At 34.2% G+C, this 19,295-nt stretch overlaps 2 protein-coding genes and 1 pseudogene across 2 annotated transcripts; all 3 read left to right on the plus strand.

Moving 5' to 3' along the window:
* LOC132153295 (interferon-induced helicase C domain-containing protein 1-like) overlaps positions 1–876 on the plus strand; it is a 31,760-nt pseudogene extending 30,884 nt beyond the window's left edge.
* A 1,838-nt stretch (positions 877–2,714) lies between these two features.
* On the plus strand, positions 2,715–14,905 carry LOC132153208 (dipeptidyl peptidase 4-like). The gene is made up of 26 exons (XM_059562550.1): positions 2,715–3,020; positions 3,200–3,284; positions 3,951–4,043; positions 4,144–4,238; positions 4,377–4,451; positions 4,559–4,611; positions 5,139–5,211; positions 5,929–6,049; positions 6,160–6,314; positions 6,552–6,649; positions 6,740–6,869; positions 8,810–8,848; positions 8,939–9,037; positions 9,525–9,595; positions 9,692–9,745; positions 10,436–10,563; positions 10,650–10,700; positions 10,853–10,954; positions 11,043–11,112; positions 11,805–11,999; positions 12,301–12,355; positions 13,056–13,155; positions 13,243–13,301; positions 13,384–13,456; positions 13,546–13,619; positions 14,406–14,905. Exons 1-26 carry the CDS (start codon positions 3,018–3,020, stop codon positions 14,505–14,507), a joined length of 2,253 nt encoding a protein of 750 aa, XP_059418533.1. The 5' UTR covers positions 2,715–3,017; the 3' UTR covers positions 14,508–14,905.
* Positions 14,906–16,312: 1,407 nt separating this feature from the next.
* On the plus strand, positions 16,313–18,966 carry LOC132152532 (pro-glucagon-like). The gene is made up of 4 exons (XM_059561292.1): positions 16,313–16,468; positions 16,562–16,667; positions 17,599–17,754; positions 18,731–18,966. The coding sequence occupies exons 2-4, from the start codon at positions 16,567–16,569 to the stop codon at positions 18,849–18,851; spliced, it is 378 nt and encodes a 125-aa protein (XP_059417275.1). The 5' UTR covers positions 16,313–16,468; positions 16,562–16,566; the 3' UTR covers positions 18,852–18,966.
* Positions 18,967–19,295: the final 329 nt, after the last annotated feature.

Here is a 19,295-nt window from a genome sequence, read left to right on the forward strand (position 1 = left end):
ATCGATTTAGGATGAATACATTCAGCAAATTAAATTGTCGGGCGAGTTATTCCTTTAAGATCTACAAAAATGTTTACAAAAAAAACTAAATGCAACAAAAAAACTTAATATTAGGGCTAGGCAATATATTTATAAATATATGATTCAAATTATGTATGCATGATTAAATTTAATGATATGCAAAATATCTTTTGATATTTATACATTTGATTTGAAAGGTCAAAAATTCGGATGGTTTTGAAAGCAGCCAAGAAGATTCAAGTTTCTTGATAAAAGGAGTAAACTTTTGTTAAATATGATCAGGATGGGTTTCGAAAGTTTCACAGTAAAGTTTCATGATGCCGTGCAATTTTATACTGGTAACACAATAATTTCAAATGTATAGTAAAATACTTTAGAAATCACCCAGCCCATAAAGTAAGTATTTTTTCTTAATATGCATTCATTTAAAATTGTACTTTGTCTTGTTCCTGAGCAGCAATGGGGCTCGATGATGCTCTATAAAAGCGTTGAGTGTCCCTGTCTTCATATCAAGAACTTTGTGGTCACGTATGGCTCCAAGAAGAAGACATTCAGCAAATGGGGCGAGTTGCCCATAAAGTTCCCTGCGTTTGATTACACTCAGCTGATCTCCTCGTACAGGACTCAGAGGAAGAAGACATGGAAAGTGACTGAAAATAAAGAGCAGAAGACATTCAATCTCATCTCTGACACAGTCGATCAGATGTCATCTACCAAGTCTGTTCTACTGTATCTGGAAAATGGAAGCTTTCATTTCCATTATTTATTTCATCTCAAGTGGTGCTTTTGAAATTCTGATTCTAATGCACGTTTTACCTCACAATTCTGATTTTACGTCTCACAATTATTATTATTTATTTTGTATCTCACAGTTTTGACTTTTCTTCTCAGAATTGCGTTATGTCTTGCAATTGTGTTTCAACATCTTACAAAACTGATTTTATATCTTGCAATCGTGCTGTTCCTCCAAATTGTGAGATAAAATGTGGCAATGACTTTTTTTACTATTTTATTTTTTTAATTCCTTAGCAGAAATGGGCTTCGATAATAGTTGTTCATTTGCAGCAGGTATGACTCCTGCTCATTCACTAAAACTGCACTGAATTAAAAGTCGGGCTGCATTTTTACTGTCAGGCTTTTTAAATAAATATTTTGCACTGTAACAAATGCATGAGGAAGCAGTGAAGCTGTCCAATCGCAGTCTGTCATAAATACTGATTTTGTGTATGTTTCTGTACATGAAGATTTACTCTAGAGGATATCGTCCAGCATGCTATTTGAAGCAAACAATTAAAATGACCCTTTATGTGTCATCAGTTTTCTCATCACATGAACAGTCTTTGATTATGAATCATGCATTCATCTAAAAAAAGAGATGGACGATCAAGAAAGAATGTGACACATTCTCTCTCAAACACCTGTTCAGCTTTTCTCAGGAGGACACGGGCTCCCATCGAGCAAACGTCACCTGAGAAAACCTGTCGGGAAACCGGCTCTTAATATGCATGACAAGTCCTGGATGTTCAACAAGTTTTTCCAGTGTCAAAGTACTTTGTTACCTTAAAAATGCTTCGATACATTCCTTAAACATATACGCCATCAGTCAACATTTGGACACACCTACACTTTACTTATTGTGATCATTATCATGTTGGAATGATAAATGCTAAAATCGTAATATAGTAAAATGCTAAAATATATACATCATATATCATATCATATACATGTCATCATGTAATTATTATACACATTGTGTAAATACACAGATTAATTGTTTACAAATATTTAGCATTTATTAATATTTATACTTTACAGAATTTAATACTATAAAATGAATATTAGATACATTAAATTATAATTATTATGCATATTGTAATTATATTTACAAATATTTTTGTGTCTAAATAAATCAAGGTTTTCCAACCGTGTGCAAAGTTTTGATTAATTTTAAAGAAATAAACATGCAGTAAAACAAACTCCTATCATCCAGTGTTTGTTGTAATGGCTGCATGTATAATTTATTATTTTTAACAATTTGAAGAAAACTTCTGCAGTCTCTACGATATATCTGTACTTTGTCTCTACTGTGTTTTTACTCTACTGTTAGTGTTATCTGTATGCACCAAGGGTCTGAGAGTAATGCAATTTCAATTCTCTGTATGTACAGTATGTGCACGCTTGACTTGATATAAATCCATTTACCAAAAGGATGGATGCCCTAAACTGCAACACAATACTCTGGAAACTTTCTTGCATAACTAGTCTTCAGAAGAAGAAAACTACAGGCTCTCTGATGTCAAAGAAAATGTATGATGTAAAATGAAAAATAATAATAATTATATATAACATTCGCCACTATTATAGGTGATAAATCAAATGCAAGTAAATTATTAGATTATGTGGCTCTTGTACATGTTCAAATGTTCTTGCATCCACTGAAGTCCAAGTTGCTCTCTAGACCATGTCAAGTGCATGCTGCCATAAAATAACAAAAGGGACATGATATCATCAGATATGTCATTTTTGCATTACTCCATAAAATAGTGCATTGAAGCTTTGCATTGTACTCCGACTGCATTCAATGAAATAAACTCAAGTTTAATGTGACTGAAATGAAAGTGGGTCTGTCTTAATTTGATCTCTTCTAGTCAAAACAGACCGGTTGTGCTGAACTCGACTGAGTCACAGCTGCTGAACTGAAACAGAACAGAGTTGCAGGCGCTCGCGGACAGAAGAAGCACACACTAAACGCACTCCGATAGGAAGTTGCGCGGAATGCTGATTCTGAGGAAGTTTGGCCACAATGTCTTCACTCCAGACTCAATGATGCATCGGAGGAAGTACATTTTTAACCTGGAAAATTGCAATCGGACGGAATAAAGCGCAGCGGTCTGTTCACGCGGACAAAGGTGACAGGATCTGTCCAAGGACAGACGTATTCCGCATTAGAGGAATCCTGGAGATTGGATGCACTTTTTAGAAGTTCCTGCGCAATAATGGTCAGTATTCTTTTGTTGTTTTCCTGCTGTTTTGTAGCTACTAAAAAGTTAATTGGGTTAAAAGAAAGTTGGGTGTGTCAGTTTGAGCGCAGCTTCTGTGATGCCTTGAACAATATAACTTTGTTTAAAGACAATAGGTTCCTCTGAACTGATCGAGTTTGTGATTTACTCACCTGTAGGGCTGTAATAAGGTGTGCGTGGCGCTGGTCGGCGCGCTTGTCGTCATCGCGCTCATCATTATTCCCACGGCAATTTACGTAAACAGTGAGTAGCATCTTCTTCATCATCTGATATTTGAACCAAGTTATAAGAAATCACTTAAAAGTGTCTATACATCATAACCTAGTACACGAGACTTTGTATTCAACTATTTCTCGGCACGACTGTTCAATCAATTAAGCAGTCATGTCATGTTAAACATTGTGTAGCCTAAAGGTCATTTTCGCAGTACTATTGATAATGTTTTTGTCTTTAGAATCAAGATTAAAAATCATTTTCAAACATCGCAATCTCAGAGGTTTAAAGTTAGTCAGGAAATTTGTTATAAACGTGCATTTGGGAGGGTAAATATATAAAATGTAAAACTGTCATAATTTATCACGGTTTAGATTCACTTGTCACGAATATATACTTTATATATCCGTATTAATAATATTTTTTAAAAGTGAGTTTACCCGATAGCGCCCCCATGTGAGTATCAAAAGAACTGTTGTTCTTGTCATTTACTGCAATATTTAAAAAAAATGATATATGTAGGATATTTAAAAATTTATCAAATAAAATAGAATATATATATATATATATATATATATATATATATATATATATATATATATATATATATATATATATATATATATCTGTAATGTATTAAAAATGTGTGTCTGAATTCTTGAAGACTGAAACTGTTTTCCTTCACTGTGTTTTCAGGAGATGTGTCTGCATTAAAGAGAACTTATTCTTTTAATGATTTTTATAATAATACTATCAGGTATAACACATACAGTATCAACTGGATATCAGGTACGACACCTGAAGCGCTTCACATGGTCCCTGTTTTTTTTTTCGTGATGACCTTTAAATCACCCTGACACATATACACTGCTGTCTTATTTTCCACCAGACAATGAATACCTCCGCAAAACCAGTGATGGCCATATTTACTTGCACAATGCTGAAACGAAGGAAAGCTCACTGTACCTGAGCAACTCAACATTTGTAGGTTGCTTCATAAGAGGGTTTGAATGACTCTCCAGGCATTTCTCATTAAATAGTCACTGATATTTCATTATATCATTTCTTACATCTTTTAACATGCATGTGAATACCACTTATTTGCTGTGAATTGATTTACAGGCCAAAGTGGATGCCACAGATTACATGTTATCAGCAGACAGAAAGTTTGTCGTCTTTGAGAGCAATTACTCAAAGGTAATTTGACTGCAATAAAACTAAAAACACTTCATTATTGAACTCTAATCCTGTGGATAAGTGACTCACGCAGATGTTTCTAACACATGCTTGAAATACATCAACAGCATTGGCGACACTCCTACACTGCATCCTACCACATTTACAACATGGAGTCTCAGTGAGTAAAGATGTTCCTGTAATGGGTCTGTCAAAATATAGAGTTCCCATGTGCACGGAAAACTCCTTTCATTATGAAATGGGGATTTCCAGACTTGGGAAAGTCCTGAAAATATATCAGTATATTTCAAACTCTCTCACATAGAGATTGCTCACTCTCAGGAAAAAGGTACAAAAGTTATCACTGGGACTGTACATTTTTAAAAGGTACCTTATTTATCCCTAAATGGTGCATTTTAGTATCTTGAAGATACATTTTAATACCTAAAGTGTATGTATTAGTAGATAAATGGTATTAGTATTATTTTGAAAGGGCCCCAGCATATCAAGCTTTTGTACTTTTTTGTTTCTTTGTTTGTTTCTGAGAGTGTTCAGTGCGATTGAGTTTAGAGGAAAATGTAATCTAAGAAAAATTTTTGTTTCGTTGGAGACTTTACACTAGTAAGTAGTATAGTTTGAATATATTACATTTCAACAATTGATAATGTTATACACACTTTAATGTGTCTTGTTTTCCGTTGGATTCAGGGAATTTCTCTCCAAGGTGCAGATTCCTCATGTAACACAGTTCTTAGATTGGGCACCAATTGGAAATAAATTGGTGAGTTACAAACAGTAAGGCATACAAAAACTGTACAGATCATAATCACCATCCAATTATTATATTATTGGATCGCTCGAATTTCCCCAAATTATAGATTTTAAGAAGCTCACCTAGGTTTTTCCATTATGACAAAAACATACTTTTCAACAGCTTTTCTAATTCTCCTTTGTTTTTTAATACATTTTTTTTTACATTTTAGCATTACTTTAACTTATTTGTTTTAATACAATTTATTGTTAATTATATCTTATGCATCAGTTACGATTTATATTTTCGCTTTTTAAATGCATATTAAGTGACATGAGTACATGAGTTGTTCTTTATACAAATGTGCATGATTTATAACTTATTTTTATAAGCACACCCAGGTGGATCGTAAGAAAGAGAAAAAATGTGTTAAAAATGGTTTTAGAGGTTGATGGTAAAAAAATAAACAGGGGAAAAAAGTGTTAAAAACTAAAAATATGGTTTTAGATGTACTACAGTATATACATAAATCAGCCATGCCTTTCCTTGCCTAGCTTTGGTTCGAGAAGCTTTTGCTATAAGCAAAATTCTGGTTTCTGTTTATCAAATGAATGGTATACTATAACAGAGTACCTTAGTGTGGCCCTCGATGTCATGCAACCCAATATATTCTGAAAGAAATGCTGTTTAACAATGCCAATCAAACAACATAGCAGTTGAGCTTTATTATTTTGTGTTAATCCGCAGGCTTACGTCTGGGAATATAATATTTACCTCAAAAAGAACGCCACTGCTGAAGCCGTGCAAGTCACTCACAATGGAAAAGTCAATGAAATTCACAATGGGGTTCCAGACTGGGTTTATGAAGGTACTGTCATATAATGCATTCTCTCTCACACACACACACACACACACACACACACACACACACAGACATTCATTCATACCTGCTAATCTGCTGCTTTTCCTGCTGGACAGAGGAAGTTTTTGCATCCAACGAAGCCATCTGGTGGTCTCCGCAGGGGAAATATCTGGCTTACCTACAAATCAATGACACTGGAGTTCACAACATTGAATACTCATTGTATGGAAATGACCAGTACCCCACCACAGTATTTGTCCCCTACCCAAAAGTGAGCAAACATCCCAGCGTTTCCCACTATTTAGTTTAGGTTTGAGTTTATAACTAGGTAAAATGCTTTGGACACACAAAAGCATATTTTCATATTTCAGTATTATTATTTTGAGAAACATTATTGTTCCTGTTGGTCCAATTGTCTTTAATTAGTGTGATGACAGCTTGATATCTGCTTTTTTTCCTGCATTTTACAATATGATTTTGCTGCTAAACTGTTGTTCTGCTTACAAAGGCAGGCAGTGTAATTCCCAGAGCAAGGCTGTTTGTGATCGACGTGGAAAATCCATCCAAACAATCAGAAGTGGTGGTACCGAAATCTGTGGGATCAGGGTGTGTCCCTCTTATGTTTTCACATCTGAAACATAAGCTTTCACAGCATTCGAGGTCAGAGTGATGTTATTTTGATTGCTTGTTTCCCAGCGATCACTATCTGAGAACAGTCACCTGGGTCACAGATGAACGACTGGCTGTTCAGTGGCTTCCACGTCGACAGGACAGCGTCCTTCTGCAGATCTATGACTATGATGGCACCAACTGGAAAGAAACTTCAGTGAGTTTTATCTTCTGTTGAACAGAAAAGAAGATATTTTGAAGAATGTTGGGAAATAGACAGTTGACGGTAGCCATTTAATTCTATGGTAATTATCTGTGGCTACCAGCAACTGTTTGGTGAGTAAATCATGATAAAACTTTCACTTATGGGCGAACTGTTTAATAAAGTATGAAATCAAAACAAAGATTTTTATCTTAATAAAATATATTTAATATATTTTTAAATAAGTACTACTGCATTTTCTTTCAGATGTATAACTGTCTTAATTGAAGCAAAGTGGCAAAAATAATTACTGATAGAAAATGAAATAAAAAATGGCTCCTAAATCCAAAAAGCAATATTCCATAAATAGCCTACATAACAAAAATAAACCAGTTTTTCTTACACATAGAAAACAAGATAATTTATAATGAAATGACAGGACTTTCAAGGACTTTAAGCATACATATTATTATTTATTTATTTTTGCTTTTCAAGGACTATAATCAGAGATATGGTTTAAATACAGTATTAAATATACTAATAAAAAATACTTATAAAGTACAGAATGAGAACATTAACAAAGCCCATTATTTCAACATTTCATCTTCTACCAATTGAAAAATAGTACTTTCTCCAGCCTTCAACAAGGTTTTAATTATTTAGTTTAGTTTGTGCTAGTCTCTCTCTCTCTCTCTCTCTCTCTCTCGTGTATTGGTGTTGGTTATGGCAAATTTAACAGATCTTAACATGGACTTTCAGGAACTTTCTAAAATGATTATATCTAATAATGCATTCTCTTGGTTTGGGAGATGTCTTGAAAAAGTCCTTTTCATGGATTTCTTCTACATTCTGCGACCTACTGTGTTTATGAGGATACTCAGGTATTTTGAGATCATTTTGTGCAAATTCATCCTTTCAAACATAAGTTATCACATGAGCAAACTAAATTTCGATATTCACCTCTCTGTGTGCACGTTTTGGGTGTGTGTGATCTGAAAAAACGAATTCAGTTTTCTTTTGTCTCTTTTTGTGCATATATGGTTTAAAATTCCTTGAATGCTAAAACTAATAAGACTTAAAAACACATGCAAATGATAAACTTTCATGACATCACTGTACTGGCCCAATCTGAGTTACTCTTCCCTCATCTGTGGCCCCGGGTCATCAGGCAGTCCTTATTGTCAAGATCGGTTTCATATACTTTGTCTTTCAATAATTCAAGCACTTTTCAAGTATCTCTTCTTAAACACGTCTGTTTCCAAAGGTTTTCCAGTTTTAATTACAGAAAACCAAATTCAAGTACTTCATGACCTTGTTCGAACACTGCAAAAGGAACATCAAAGGCGATTGTGACCGTCAAGACTTTTTTGTCAACAAAAGGACAAAATAAAGTACAATAAAGTAGCCCATGTTATCTTGGACCACAAAACAAATCTTATGTCGCTGGGATATATTTGTAGCAATAGCCGAAATTACATTGCATGGGTCAAAATTATTGTTTTTTATTTGCCAAAAATCATTAGGATATGAAGTAAAGATCATGATCAATTAAGAAATTTATCAAAACTGAATTTTTGATTGGTAATATGCATTGCTAAGAACTTCATTTAGACAACTTTAAATGGCAATTTTCTCAATATTTAGATTTTTTGCACCCTCAGATTCCAGAATTTCAAATCTCAGCCAAATATTTTCCAATCCTATTCTGTATATATCTCAATTTCGAAATATTGACCCTTATGGCTGGTTTTTGTGGTCCAGGATCACACTAGAGTAATACAGACAATACATTTCCTATCATATTTTCACTCTATGCAAGAAATCACTGATTTTTGATTCACAAGGTCTTCCTCAGGGAGGAAGCTGCACACAAACTTCATCCACTTTTGCATGTATCATCAACTCTTTAACTTTACATAAATACATCATTTGTTTTTTTTTTTGTTTTTTTACAGAAATTTGAGCAAAAGAGCAAAACTGGATGGATTGGACGGGTGAGTGCATACAGCAATCACATTATTAAATTTCTGCTAAAGATGATGCTGTGAAACCTTAAAACTAACGGTCTATGTTTCCCCTCACAGTATTTTCCTGATGCTCCTTACTTTGCTGCAAATAACATTAGTTTTTACAAAATTATGAGCAATGACAAAGGTTATAAACATCTCCACTATGTGGATGCCGTAAGTATCATAGTATTACTGTTATTATTTTGTATCTTTATATTCAGTATTCAAATACCGGCTGAGCTTCAGTGCATGATGCTCTAAGTCTTACAGCAATGGTTCTGGAAGTACCAAAAAGTCATGCATTATCACCATATATAAACTGGTTTTAATGCTATTGTAAAAACCTTTTAAAACAGACCTTCAATGATTATGGAAGATTGTTATGATACATCTCAGAGCTGGTTGCTTCGGTGCATGACTTTGAACTCTTCAGATTATGAAATCCCTAAGGAGAATATGAATGGGAACAGTACATCCAGAACCAATGTCGCTGAAACATTGAGCTCTATCGTGCAAACCTCAGATATATCATTACACTGTAATACAGGCTATAATGGATTATATCCTTTGGCCAATAACAATTAAAAGTGAGACACAAAGAAACACTGTGGTACAAGCTTAGCCAGCTGTTGATCTGTCAACTGTCTTGTTTTCTTTGTAGGGAAAAGCAACACCCATTACCTCAGGCAAATGGGAAGTGATATACATCTCAAAAGTAACCAAAGATTCCATGTGTGTATGAGCGTAGGAGTCTTGTTTTGTCACGAGCTTCTCATGAGCCTTTATTTCCAAACTTTCCTGCACATTAAAAATCTATTCTTTCCACAGATACTACGTGAGTAATGAACACATGGGAAGACCTGGACAGAGAAACCTTTACAAGTAAAAACGCCTTTTTGCATCAGCTTGTATAAGGATACAATTTTACATAATATATACAGTATATGAAAAAAAATCTATTAAAATAAGAATTTATTTAGCGGTTTTATAGATTCAGTATTCATCTGATGATGTAGACAAAATGTCTAAATATAATATGCAGTGCACACACCAGAGCCACTATAAAAGACATAGTTCATCAATAAAAAGGAAAGATTGTTCATCATTATCAGTGTTTAATAACCTCATGCTGTTCTGAGTCTCTATGCTGTTTTTGTTGTTTTTTCAGTGGAATTATTAATGCATGTACAATAACAGTTAACGACTGTCAAACTTCAAAAGGACAAAAAAGAAGAAATAAATAAATAAATGCACATTATAAAAATAGTATATACTGTAAAGGTTCTTTGAATTTCTCATTCTGTGGGGGGAAAAATACAAAAGTAGAATTTATTTTTTTAATGCATCAAATCAAAGACTACGTGACGCTTTCTACATAGACATGGCACAAACGACATTAACAACAACACAAGACCACACAACAACAACAACACAGAGCAAAAAACAGCCACACAAGCTACTACAAGAAATTCAGAATTAGAATTTTTCTAAATTTTCTAATGATGAACTTTCACTGAGGAATTTATACACTTTATATATATATATATATATATAACTTTCTCTTGTTCTCAGGATTTCTATAAGCAAGAGTGGACATCTTGCCCCCGAGTGCCTCACCTGTTTGCTGTACCAGGACAGGTGTCAGTATAACTCTGCTTACTTCAGCCTGAACGCCTCTTTCTTCCGTATGGACTGCTACGGTTAGTGAACACGCTTACCTCGGCTGGTCTGAGGTGGCTGAGAGAGGAAAGTGTGTGCTCAGTCTAATAAACACTTGATTTTACAGGACCAGGGCTTCCACTGTTTACACTGATGGACAACAGAGGGCCTGCTAAAGGTTTGTGCTAGGATCTGTTTAATCCAACCACTTTAACATGAGCTACATAAATAATATTAAAAATTATGTTTCTATCTTCATTTACTAACCTTGAAGTTTTTCAAAACTTGTATTCTCTTTATTAATGTGTACCTTTTCGTTTTTGGGATTAGAGATCCAGGTCTTTGAGGACAATAAGAAACTGGAAAAAATACTGACTACTGAGCTCCTGATGCCGACCATTAAACGCTCCACTATGAAAATCGCAGGATTCGGTACGTGCAACATTTTGAAGTATTCCAGGCAAATAGGATCAGGCATTGCATTTATCTAAAGCCTTTCATGTTGTTTATGTTTCTCCAGACCTCTGGTATCAGATGATGTTCCCACCAAATTTTGACTCCTCCAAAAAGTACCCTCTTTTTATTCAAGTGTGAGTTACAATTAATTTTCATTATTTTATACACTCTGGTTAAAAAAATAAATAAATGTTTTAACATTTAATACTAATGCTGCATTTACATGATCAAAACTACAGTAAAAGTAAGTAATAATTAGAAATATTAATTTAAAATAAATGTTTCAATTTTATTATCAAAATATTTTAAAATGTAATTGTAATCCTGTGATGCAATGCTGCATTTTCTTCAGTTATTTTTCCAGTCTTCAGCATCACATGATCCTTCAGAAATCATTAATATTGCTGCTTAATATTATTGTGGAAACCATAACTAAATTTTTTCAGGATTTTTTTCATGAATATAGATTTTTTTATTTTTTTTGTGTTCATGTAAAAATCTTTACCGTCACTTTTGCTCAATTTAATCAATTCTTGCTCAATAAAAGTGCAAAATTCTTAAAATTGAAAAAAAAAGTTTACTGACCACAAACTTTTGAATGGTAGTGTAAATGTATACAATTAAACAAACAGTTTTTATAAAGACCTTCATTTTTTCAAAAGTTGAAATTCCATGCAGCCTCCCAATTAAAGTTAGATAATACAAGCTGCATGCATTATAATGAAAAAATAATGATGGAGCAATTAAGCAACCATAAACAACTATTTTCTCAGTTACAAAAATATCTTCAGTATATTTGTGTTTTCCTCACTTTTTCCCATTACAGATATGGTGGTCCAGCCAGTCAGAATACAGACTATGTGTTTCGGCTGGAGTGGGCCACGTACCTGTGCAGCACAGAGAAGGTCATCATCGCCAGCTTTGATGGCAGAGGAAGTGGTTACCAGGGGGATGAGATAATGCATGCTATCTACGGCCGGCTGGGAACGTACGAGGTGGAAGATCAAATCTCGGCCGTCAGGTGAGGTGGAGGAACGATGTGCACACGCTTGCAGATGCTGGCTGTCATTTAGCCTGATGTAACACTCTCAGACGCATGAGAGATATGAGGCAGACGTGAGTCCAGTCAGCTTCCTACAAGAGGGAACAAGCTTGTCATGAAGCATGTGTCAAAAACAGGTTAAAAGAGGTCAAACACTAGTTGAGTTGACTGAAAGCAGAGCCGTTTTGAGATTTTCACGAAAAGGGACACACTATCATCTACTACTAAGTTGCATTTTGTTTTTCTTTTCATAATTTTGTGACTTTGTGCTTAATTTCAGAAAATTCATTGAAATGGGTTTCATTGACAAAGACAGAATTGGCATGTGGGGTTGGGTAAGTGCAGCGCCTTCATGTCTAACAACAGCTTTTATTATGTTGGCTTGGATGGATTTTAACCTGTAAAATGAAGATTTCAAGATACACTACTCATCAAACGTATTGGGAATAATTAAAATATATTTGCAAAAAGTCTTCTATGATCACGAAGCTGAATTTATTTGATGCAATAAATACAAAAATAAAGTGAAACATTAATGCAATTTAAAATAACCGTTTTCTTTCATTCCTACAGTCTTGGAGGAATATGTCACATGATCTCCAGAAATCATTCTAATATTAGAATGATTTCTGAAGATCATGTGACACTGAAGACTGCAGTAATGATGCTGAAAATTCACCATTGCACCACAGGAATAAATTACATTTTACAATATAATCAAATAGTGAACCGTTATTTAAAATTGTAATTATATTTCACAATATTACAATTTTTATTGCATTTTTTTTATCAAATAAATGCAGCCTTGGTGAGCATAAAACAGAAACTTCTTTCAAAAACCAAAAAACTTAAGATTAAAATGTCAAAACTCTTTAAATCAGATTTAAACTTTCAGTAAGCATCTATCATTCAAAGTTTGTCTTGATGAACTTCTCTTTTCTAATTAAAGTAAAATAACATTCACTAAAAGATCTACGATGAGTCTGATAACTGAAAACCATCACACTAATCATGAAACGTTTGCCTTGCTCGCAGTCATACGGTGGCTATGTGACTTCCATGGTTCTGGGATCAGGAAGTGGACTGTTCAAATGTGGAATTGCCGTGGCTCCTGTTGCTAAGTGGGAGTATTATGGTATGAATTTGGAGATTTTCTGATTCACGATACGGATTAACCACAAGCAATTTAGCAAATTTAACTCACACACTATGTTCTTCACAGATGCTGTATACACAGAGAGATACATGCATCGCCCTGAGGAGAACATGGAGAGTTATAAAGTAATTAACTTAAGAAAACACAAAGTTATGTGCAGGTATCAATATAATCCTTTATATATTTGGTTGATATGCTTGTTTGCAGAATTCCACAGTGACCGACAGGGCAAAAAATTTCAAGTCAGTGCAATTAATGCTGGTTCATGGCACTGCCGACGGTAAGCAGTGTGAAGTTTATAAATCTGCATTTATAATCTGTTATACAGCATTTAGAAGTTTTCTCTCTGTTTTGACTTCACTACTCTAGACAACGTCCACTTCCAACAGGCTGCCCAAATTTCCAAAGCCCTGGTGGAAAATCAAGTTGATTTTGAAGCAATGGTGAGTATAAATAAATGGGTGAAAGTGATGAAAATCATTTTAATCAAGGAATAGTTCATGCAGAAATTTTTATTTGCTGACAATTTACTCACCCTCAGGTCATCCAAAATGTAGATGACTTTGTTTCTTCATCAGATTTGGAGAAATGTAGCATTGCATCACTTGTTCATCAATGAATCCTCTGCAGTGAATGGGTGCCGTCAGAATGAGAGTCCAAACAGCTGATAAAAACATCACAATAATCCACATGACTCCAGTCCATCAGTTAACATCTTGTGACTTGAAAAGTTGTGTGTTTTTAAGAAACAAATCCATCATTAAGATGCATCCAGTAAAATGTCGTCTTGTCTCAATCAGGAAAGATATATGCGCAAGATCGAGCACCATTTATAAGTGAAAACAGTCCAGATCCGTTCTAAACAAACTTTTTGTTATGGCATAAGTTAAAAACACCTTAATTACAGATTTGTTTCTTACAAACACTCAGCTTTTGACTTCTCAAGACATTAACTGATGGACTGAAGTCATGTGGATTATTGGGATGTTTTTATCAGCTGTTTGGAGTCTCATTCTGACGGCACCCATTCACTGCAGAGGACCCATTGCTGAGCAAGTGATGCGATGCTACATTTCTCCAAATCTGTTCTAATGAATAAACTCATCTACATTTGGGATGACCTGAGAGAGTAAATTTTCAGCAAACTTTCATTTTTGGGTGTACTGTTCCTTTAAGCTCTCTTCTTTAAAACAGTCTAAAAGCCTACACCTGTCTTGTTCTTTCCTCAGTGGTACACCGATAAGGATCATGCATTGTCTGGTAAAGCGCGTTACCACCTCTACACACACTTGAACCATTTCCTGCAGAAATGCTTTGCTGAGAAAAAATAAATGGACATATTGATGCATTATGAAGACAGAAATGTTCCTGTTAAAAAACTGTTAATGACAGATGTTTTACATGTTAGTTTGGACAAAGAACATGTTGATGGGAACAAACTCTTATGTAAGAGTCAATGACATTTACATACAAGATTTTATATTATTCTTTTAATATGTGAAATTTGTATTAGCTGATGTTTTACTTATCAAATTGCTGTTATGATTACGAATGTGACCTGATATAAATGCAGTATATATCGCAGACTTCTGGCATGTTTTATAATGTTACATTTACAAATTGATTGTGGAATCCATTGTTTTATGCAGTTGTGTTTATGCACTGACTTCAATGTGTGGTTTTAACATGTCTGTAAGAAAACTGATCAATGAAACTTTTTGGATTTGAATGCTTCATGCATTTTTTTTTTATTTGAAAAAAGAAAGAAAAATATATCTCTGGATGCTTAATTTGCATTTCATATTTTACATATTATATAATTATACACAACCAGTTAAAGGTTTGTACACACTGGACTGATTTTTTGCACTTCTATCTCTGTCATTTAATAGTTTTGACTGTTTTGTCACACATTTGACTGGCACTGTATACATATAGTCTACTGTATATGATGGTATATGAACAGTGCCACCTGCTCTTTGAACTACTGAAATTTACAGTAAAGGGAATTTGCTTAGCCACTTAACAAGAGCACAGATAATGTCATTTACCGATGTTATCAATATATCAACTAAAATCAGGATTTTAAGGTGCACTTTTTACAGGGCACTCAACAAATATGGACAACTGGACAAAAAATATTGACTTGAGTTTAAATTATTTAATTATGCAAAAAGACAATTTTATGAAATTAGTGTTACCGTTTCTAAATATTCCTGAATAATGACAGCCATCCCTTAAACACAACGACTTTATTGCACCACCCATTAAACTTTTAAACAGCCCAAATTGCTATAACTTGTTTAAAAGGATTAGTGAAGCTGCTGCTGCTACTACTAGTTAAAAAACATGATCAACTTAGAAGGTTGCCATTACTACTACAAAAGCATTTCTAGTTCTATTGAGAACCCTCCGGGGAATCAACAATATTTATAAAATAAAATAAAATAAAATAGATCAAGTTAGAATTAATTGATCTCTGGGAGACTGAAGCATTAACACTTGATCAAATCTAAAGAAAAGAAAAAAAGAACATGCAGTAGAAAAGCATCAGTTGAGAAGCATAACATTAATATAATCAATGTATAAAATAAATAAATATATAATTAATAGCCTGGAAAAGACAGGGGATAAGCACTGCCATCTATATTTAAGTTCATGATACAAAAGCCAAACATATTTAGACAGATTATTTGTAAATAAAAGATTATTGGAGTATGTATTATTGGAGTAAACCTTACACTTTTTTTGTAGTATGAAATTCCTGTATTGTGAAATATATATATATATATATATATATATATATATATATATATATATGTGTGTATGTATTTCTCCCTCATGAGGGTAAAAAACTAAATGCACAAAAAGAAAGCTTTGCAGAGTGCAAACATCACTGCCTGGAAATCTGACAGATTGCACCTCATCCTGAAAGTACCTATGCAATTATTTGCTCTCCTCTGTTTTTAACGGGACAGAATCATGTTTGACTTTGCCCTTAAGTGACTTTTTGACTTGTTTTACCATTTCTCCATCCCTCTTTTTAAACAGGTTCAGACTCAGAGTGCAAATACATTTGACGCATTGAGATTAATGGACTGATACTAATAAGTGTGTGTCTGTGTGTGTATGTATGTGTGGATCGTGCCAGCTGGGCATCACTATATAAGACTCAGAACATCAGGCTGGGACCGTGAAATCACACTGGGAGCCAAGAAGGAGAAACCAGTGAGGCAACATCAAAATCTTTGGCTTTATTTCTCTGTGACGACTGCGACCCAACGCAATCCGGGTGAGACTGAGAACATTTTGGCAATATACTATATTTCTTTTCAGGTAGAATGCATTAATGGTTCACTGAGTAGCTGTATGGTCTGATCCTCAGGTAAGATGATGACAAGGATCTACGCCTTCATTGGACTTTTACTTCTCATCCTGATCCAGAGCAGCATGCAGATTCCCATTCAAAAAAACATGGAAGACAACTCCAGGTAAGAGCAACTAAATTCAGAATTAGTTCATTTTTAATGGCCTCTACAGATGGTATTTTTATTGTAACCTTTGCAAACAAACAGCCTGGGGCACATTTAACTTCAAAAGGTAACTGCAAGCTATGGAAGCCCTTTTTCGCCACTGAATAAAAAATAAAAAAGGTAACTGCAACTTTTTTATCTCACAATTGTGACTTTATTTCTCATTATTGCATGATACAAACTCTCAATTCTGACTTTTTTCTCAGAATTGTGTTATAAACTCACAGTTGCATGTTATAAAGTCAGAATTGCAAGATATAAACGCAGTTCAAAAAAAAAGTCAGAATTGCATGTTTTTTATAAGATGCAATTGCGAGTTTATAACAATTCTGAGAAAAAAAAGGTCAGAATTGAGAGTTTATATCTCAGATTTTTAATTTTTTTTTTCACACAATTCTGACTTTTTCCTCAGAATTGGGAGTTTATATAACATGCATTTGCTAGATATAAAATCAGAATTATGAGATATAAAATCAGAATGGGGTGATATAAACTCCCAATTCTGAGAAAAATTGGGAGTTTATAACATGGATTTGCAAGAAATCAAGTCAGAATTGTGAGAAAAAAGGTCAGCATTGCAAGTATTTATCTCGCAATTCTCGCAATAGTCACGAAGTCACAATAACCTTTTTTTTTTTTTTTTTTTTTTTTCAGTGGCGGAAACAGGCTTCCATAGTAAGCGGTTTAAAGAAAACGAATATTTAAGGTTTCATTTTTGGATTTTACTTTACTTCCAGTTAAATTTCAGAAAATAATTCTAATTTTGCTGCAAAATAATAATAATAATAATAATAATAATAATGTAATTAAATGCATTTTTTCTTTAGATTTTGGGGTTAAAATAAATCTTTTATTTTTAGAGAATGATGCATTTGCTATACATTTTCAGCCTTATGTCTGAGGAGGCACTATTTAATGACCCAAGAGAAGTAAGCAACATGAAGAGACATTCAGAAGGCACATTCTCAAACGATTACAGTAAATACCTGGAGACCAGGAGAGCACAAGACTTCGTCCAGTGGTTGATGAACTCCAAGAGAAGTGGGTAAGCTTATATTCTGTAAGTTCTTGCAAAATATTTAAGAACTGCTAACAAAACAAAATAAAATGACATATCTGTGTGTAGACTGTATTAAACGATTGTATAATTTTACATAGTTAGAAATTCATTTAAATTATAGCAATTCCCACATGACATGAACACAGCATTAGAATGGCTAAAAATGACTTGGGGGGGGGGGGGGGGGCAAGTGGCGATACAAGTATTTTTATGTTTTTGAAAAACTCTTCTGCTCACCAAAGCTTATCTTTGTCAATTTATTTGATGCAGTAAAAACCATGTTGCCAAGTCCGCGGTTTTCCCCTGGAATTGGACTATTTTAACACGCTTGCCACAGGATGTTTTTCATGTCTGCAGGTTGAAGCAACTCCAATAACGTGATATTTATCCCCTCGAATGCACATTTTAGCAGGGGAACCCCACCAAAAAACATGTATTTTACCTCCCAAAATGCAATTTTTTAATTCAAAATGCACTTGGGCTAGTTTTGAGTAGCGACTGGGCAGGTTTTATTGTGAAAACCTGGCAACCCTGGTAAAAACAGTAATATTGAGAAATATCTGTGACTATGTAGTAAACTGTAATTTATTTCTGTGATCAAAGCTGTATTTTCAGCATCATTACTCCAGTCTTCAGCGTCACATGATCGTTCAGAAATCATTCTGATATGATAATTTTGAAAACAGTTCATATTTTTGCATAAACCATGATACGTTTCTTTCAGGATTCTATGATTAACAGAAGGTTCAGAAGAACAGCATTTACTTTGAATACACATCTTTTGTAACATTATAAATGTTTTTGCTGTCATTTTTGATCAATTTAATGCATCCTTGCTGAATAAAAGTATTAATTTATTTACCTTGAATGTTAATGTTTATAGATACAGTTTATTATTAATGTTCTTTTTCAGTCAGACTTGAAAAATATCACTTTTTCCATAATGATTCTTTTCCCGCAGAGTCCCCAACCGACGACACGCAGACGGCACTTTCACCAGTGACGTCAGCTCTTACCTGCAGGACAAGGCGGCAAAAGAGTTTGTGTCCTGGCTGAAAACAGGGAGAGGACGACGCGAGTGACGATTCATGACAACGAGAAAAAAAACTAGCCTGCATAACTGTGACAACACGGTTTTATAATGACTAGTGCTGTCAGTTTCATTGAATCATGCAAATAAATCTTTCTTCAAATGAAGCACTCTGTGATTCGGTTTTTGAGCGACTCTGTTTATTTTTATTTTTTTTAACCTGGATTACAATCTAGACTATGTTTCAGTAATTTGAGGATAAACGTGGTTAAACATGGATTGTGCAAACTACATTGTGTTTTTTGTATACTGGCCACTTATTGGCAAATTGGTTGACATTTAAAACTAAAACCATGCATTTATGTTTATAATCTTGAATAGTAGGGGAAGTCGTGGCCTAATGGTTAGAGAGTCGGACTCCCAATCGAAAGGTTGTGAGTTCGAGTCCCGGGCCGGCAGAAATTGTGGGTGGGGGGAGTGCATGAACAGTGTTCTC

The sequence above is a fragment of the Carassius carassius genome, chromosome 11, assembly GCF_963082965.1.
Source record: "Carassius carassius chromosome 11, fCarCar2.1, whole genome shotgun sequence".
Classification (NCBI taxonomy): Eukaryota; Metazoa; Chordata; class Actinopteri; order Cypriniformes; family Cyprinidae; genus Carassius; species Carassius carassius.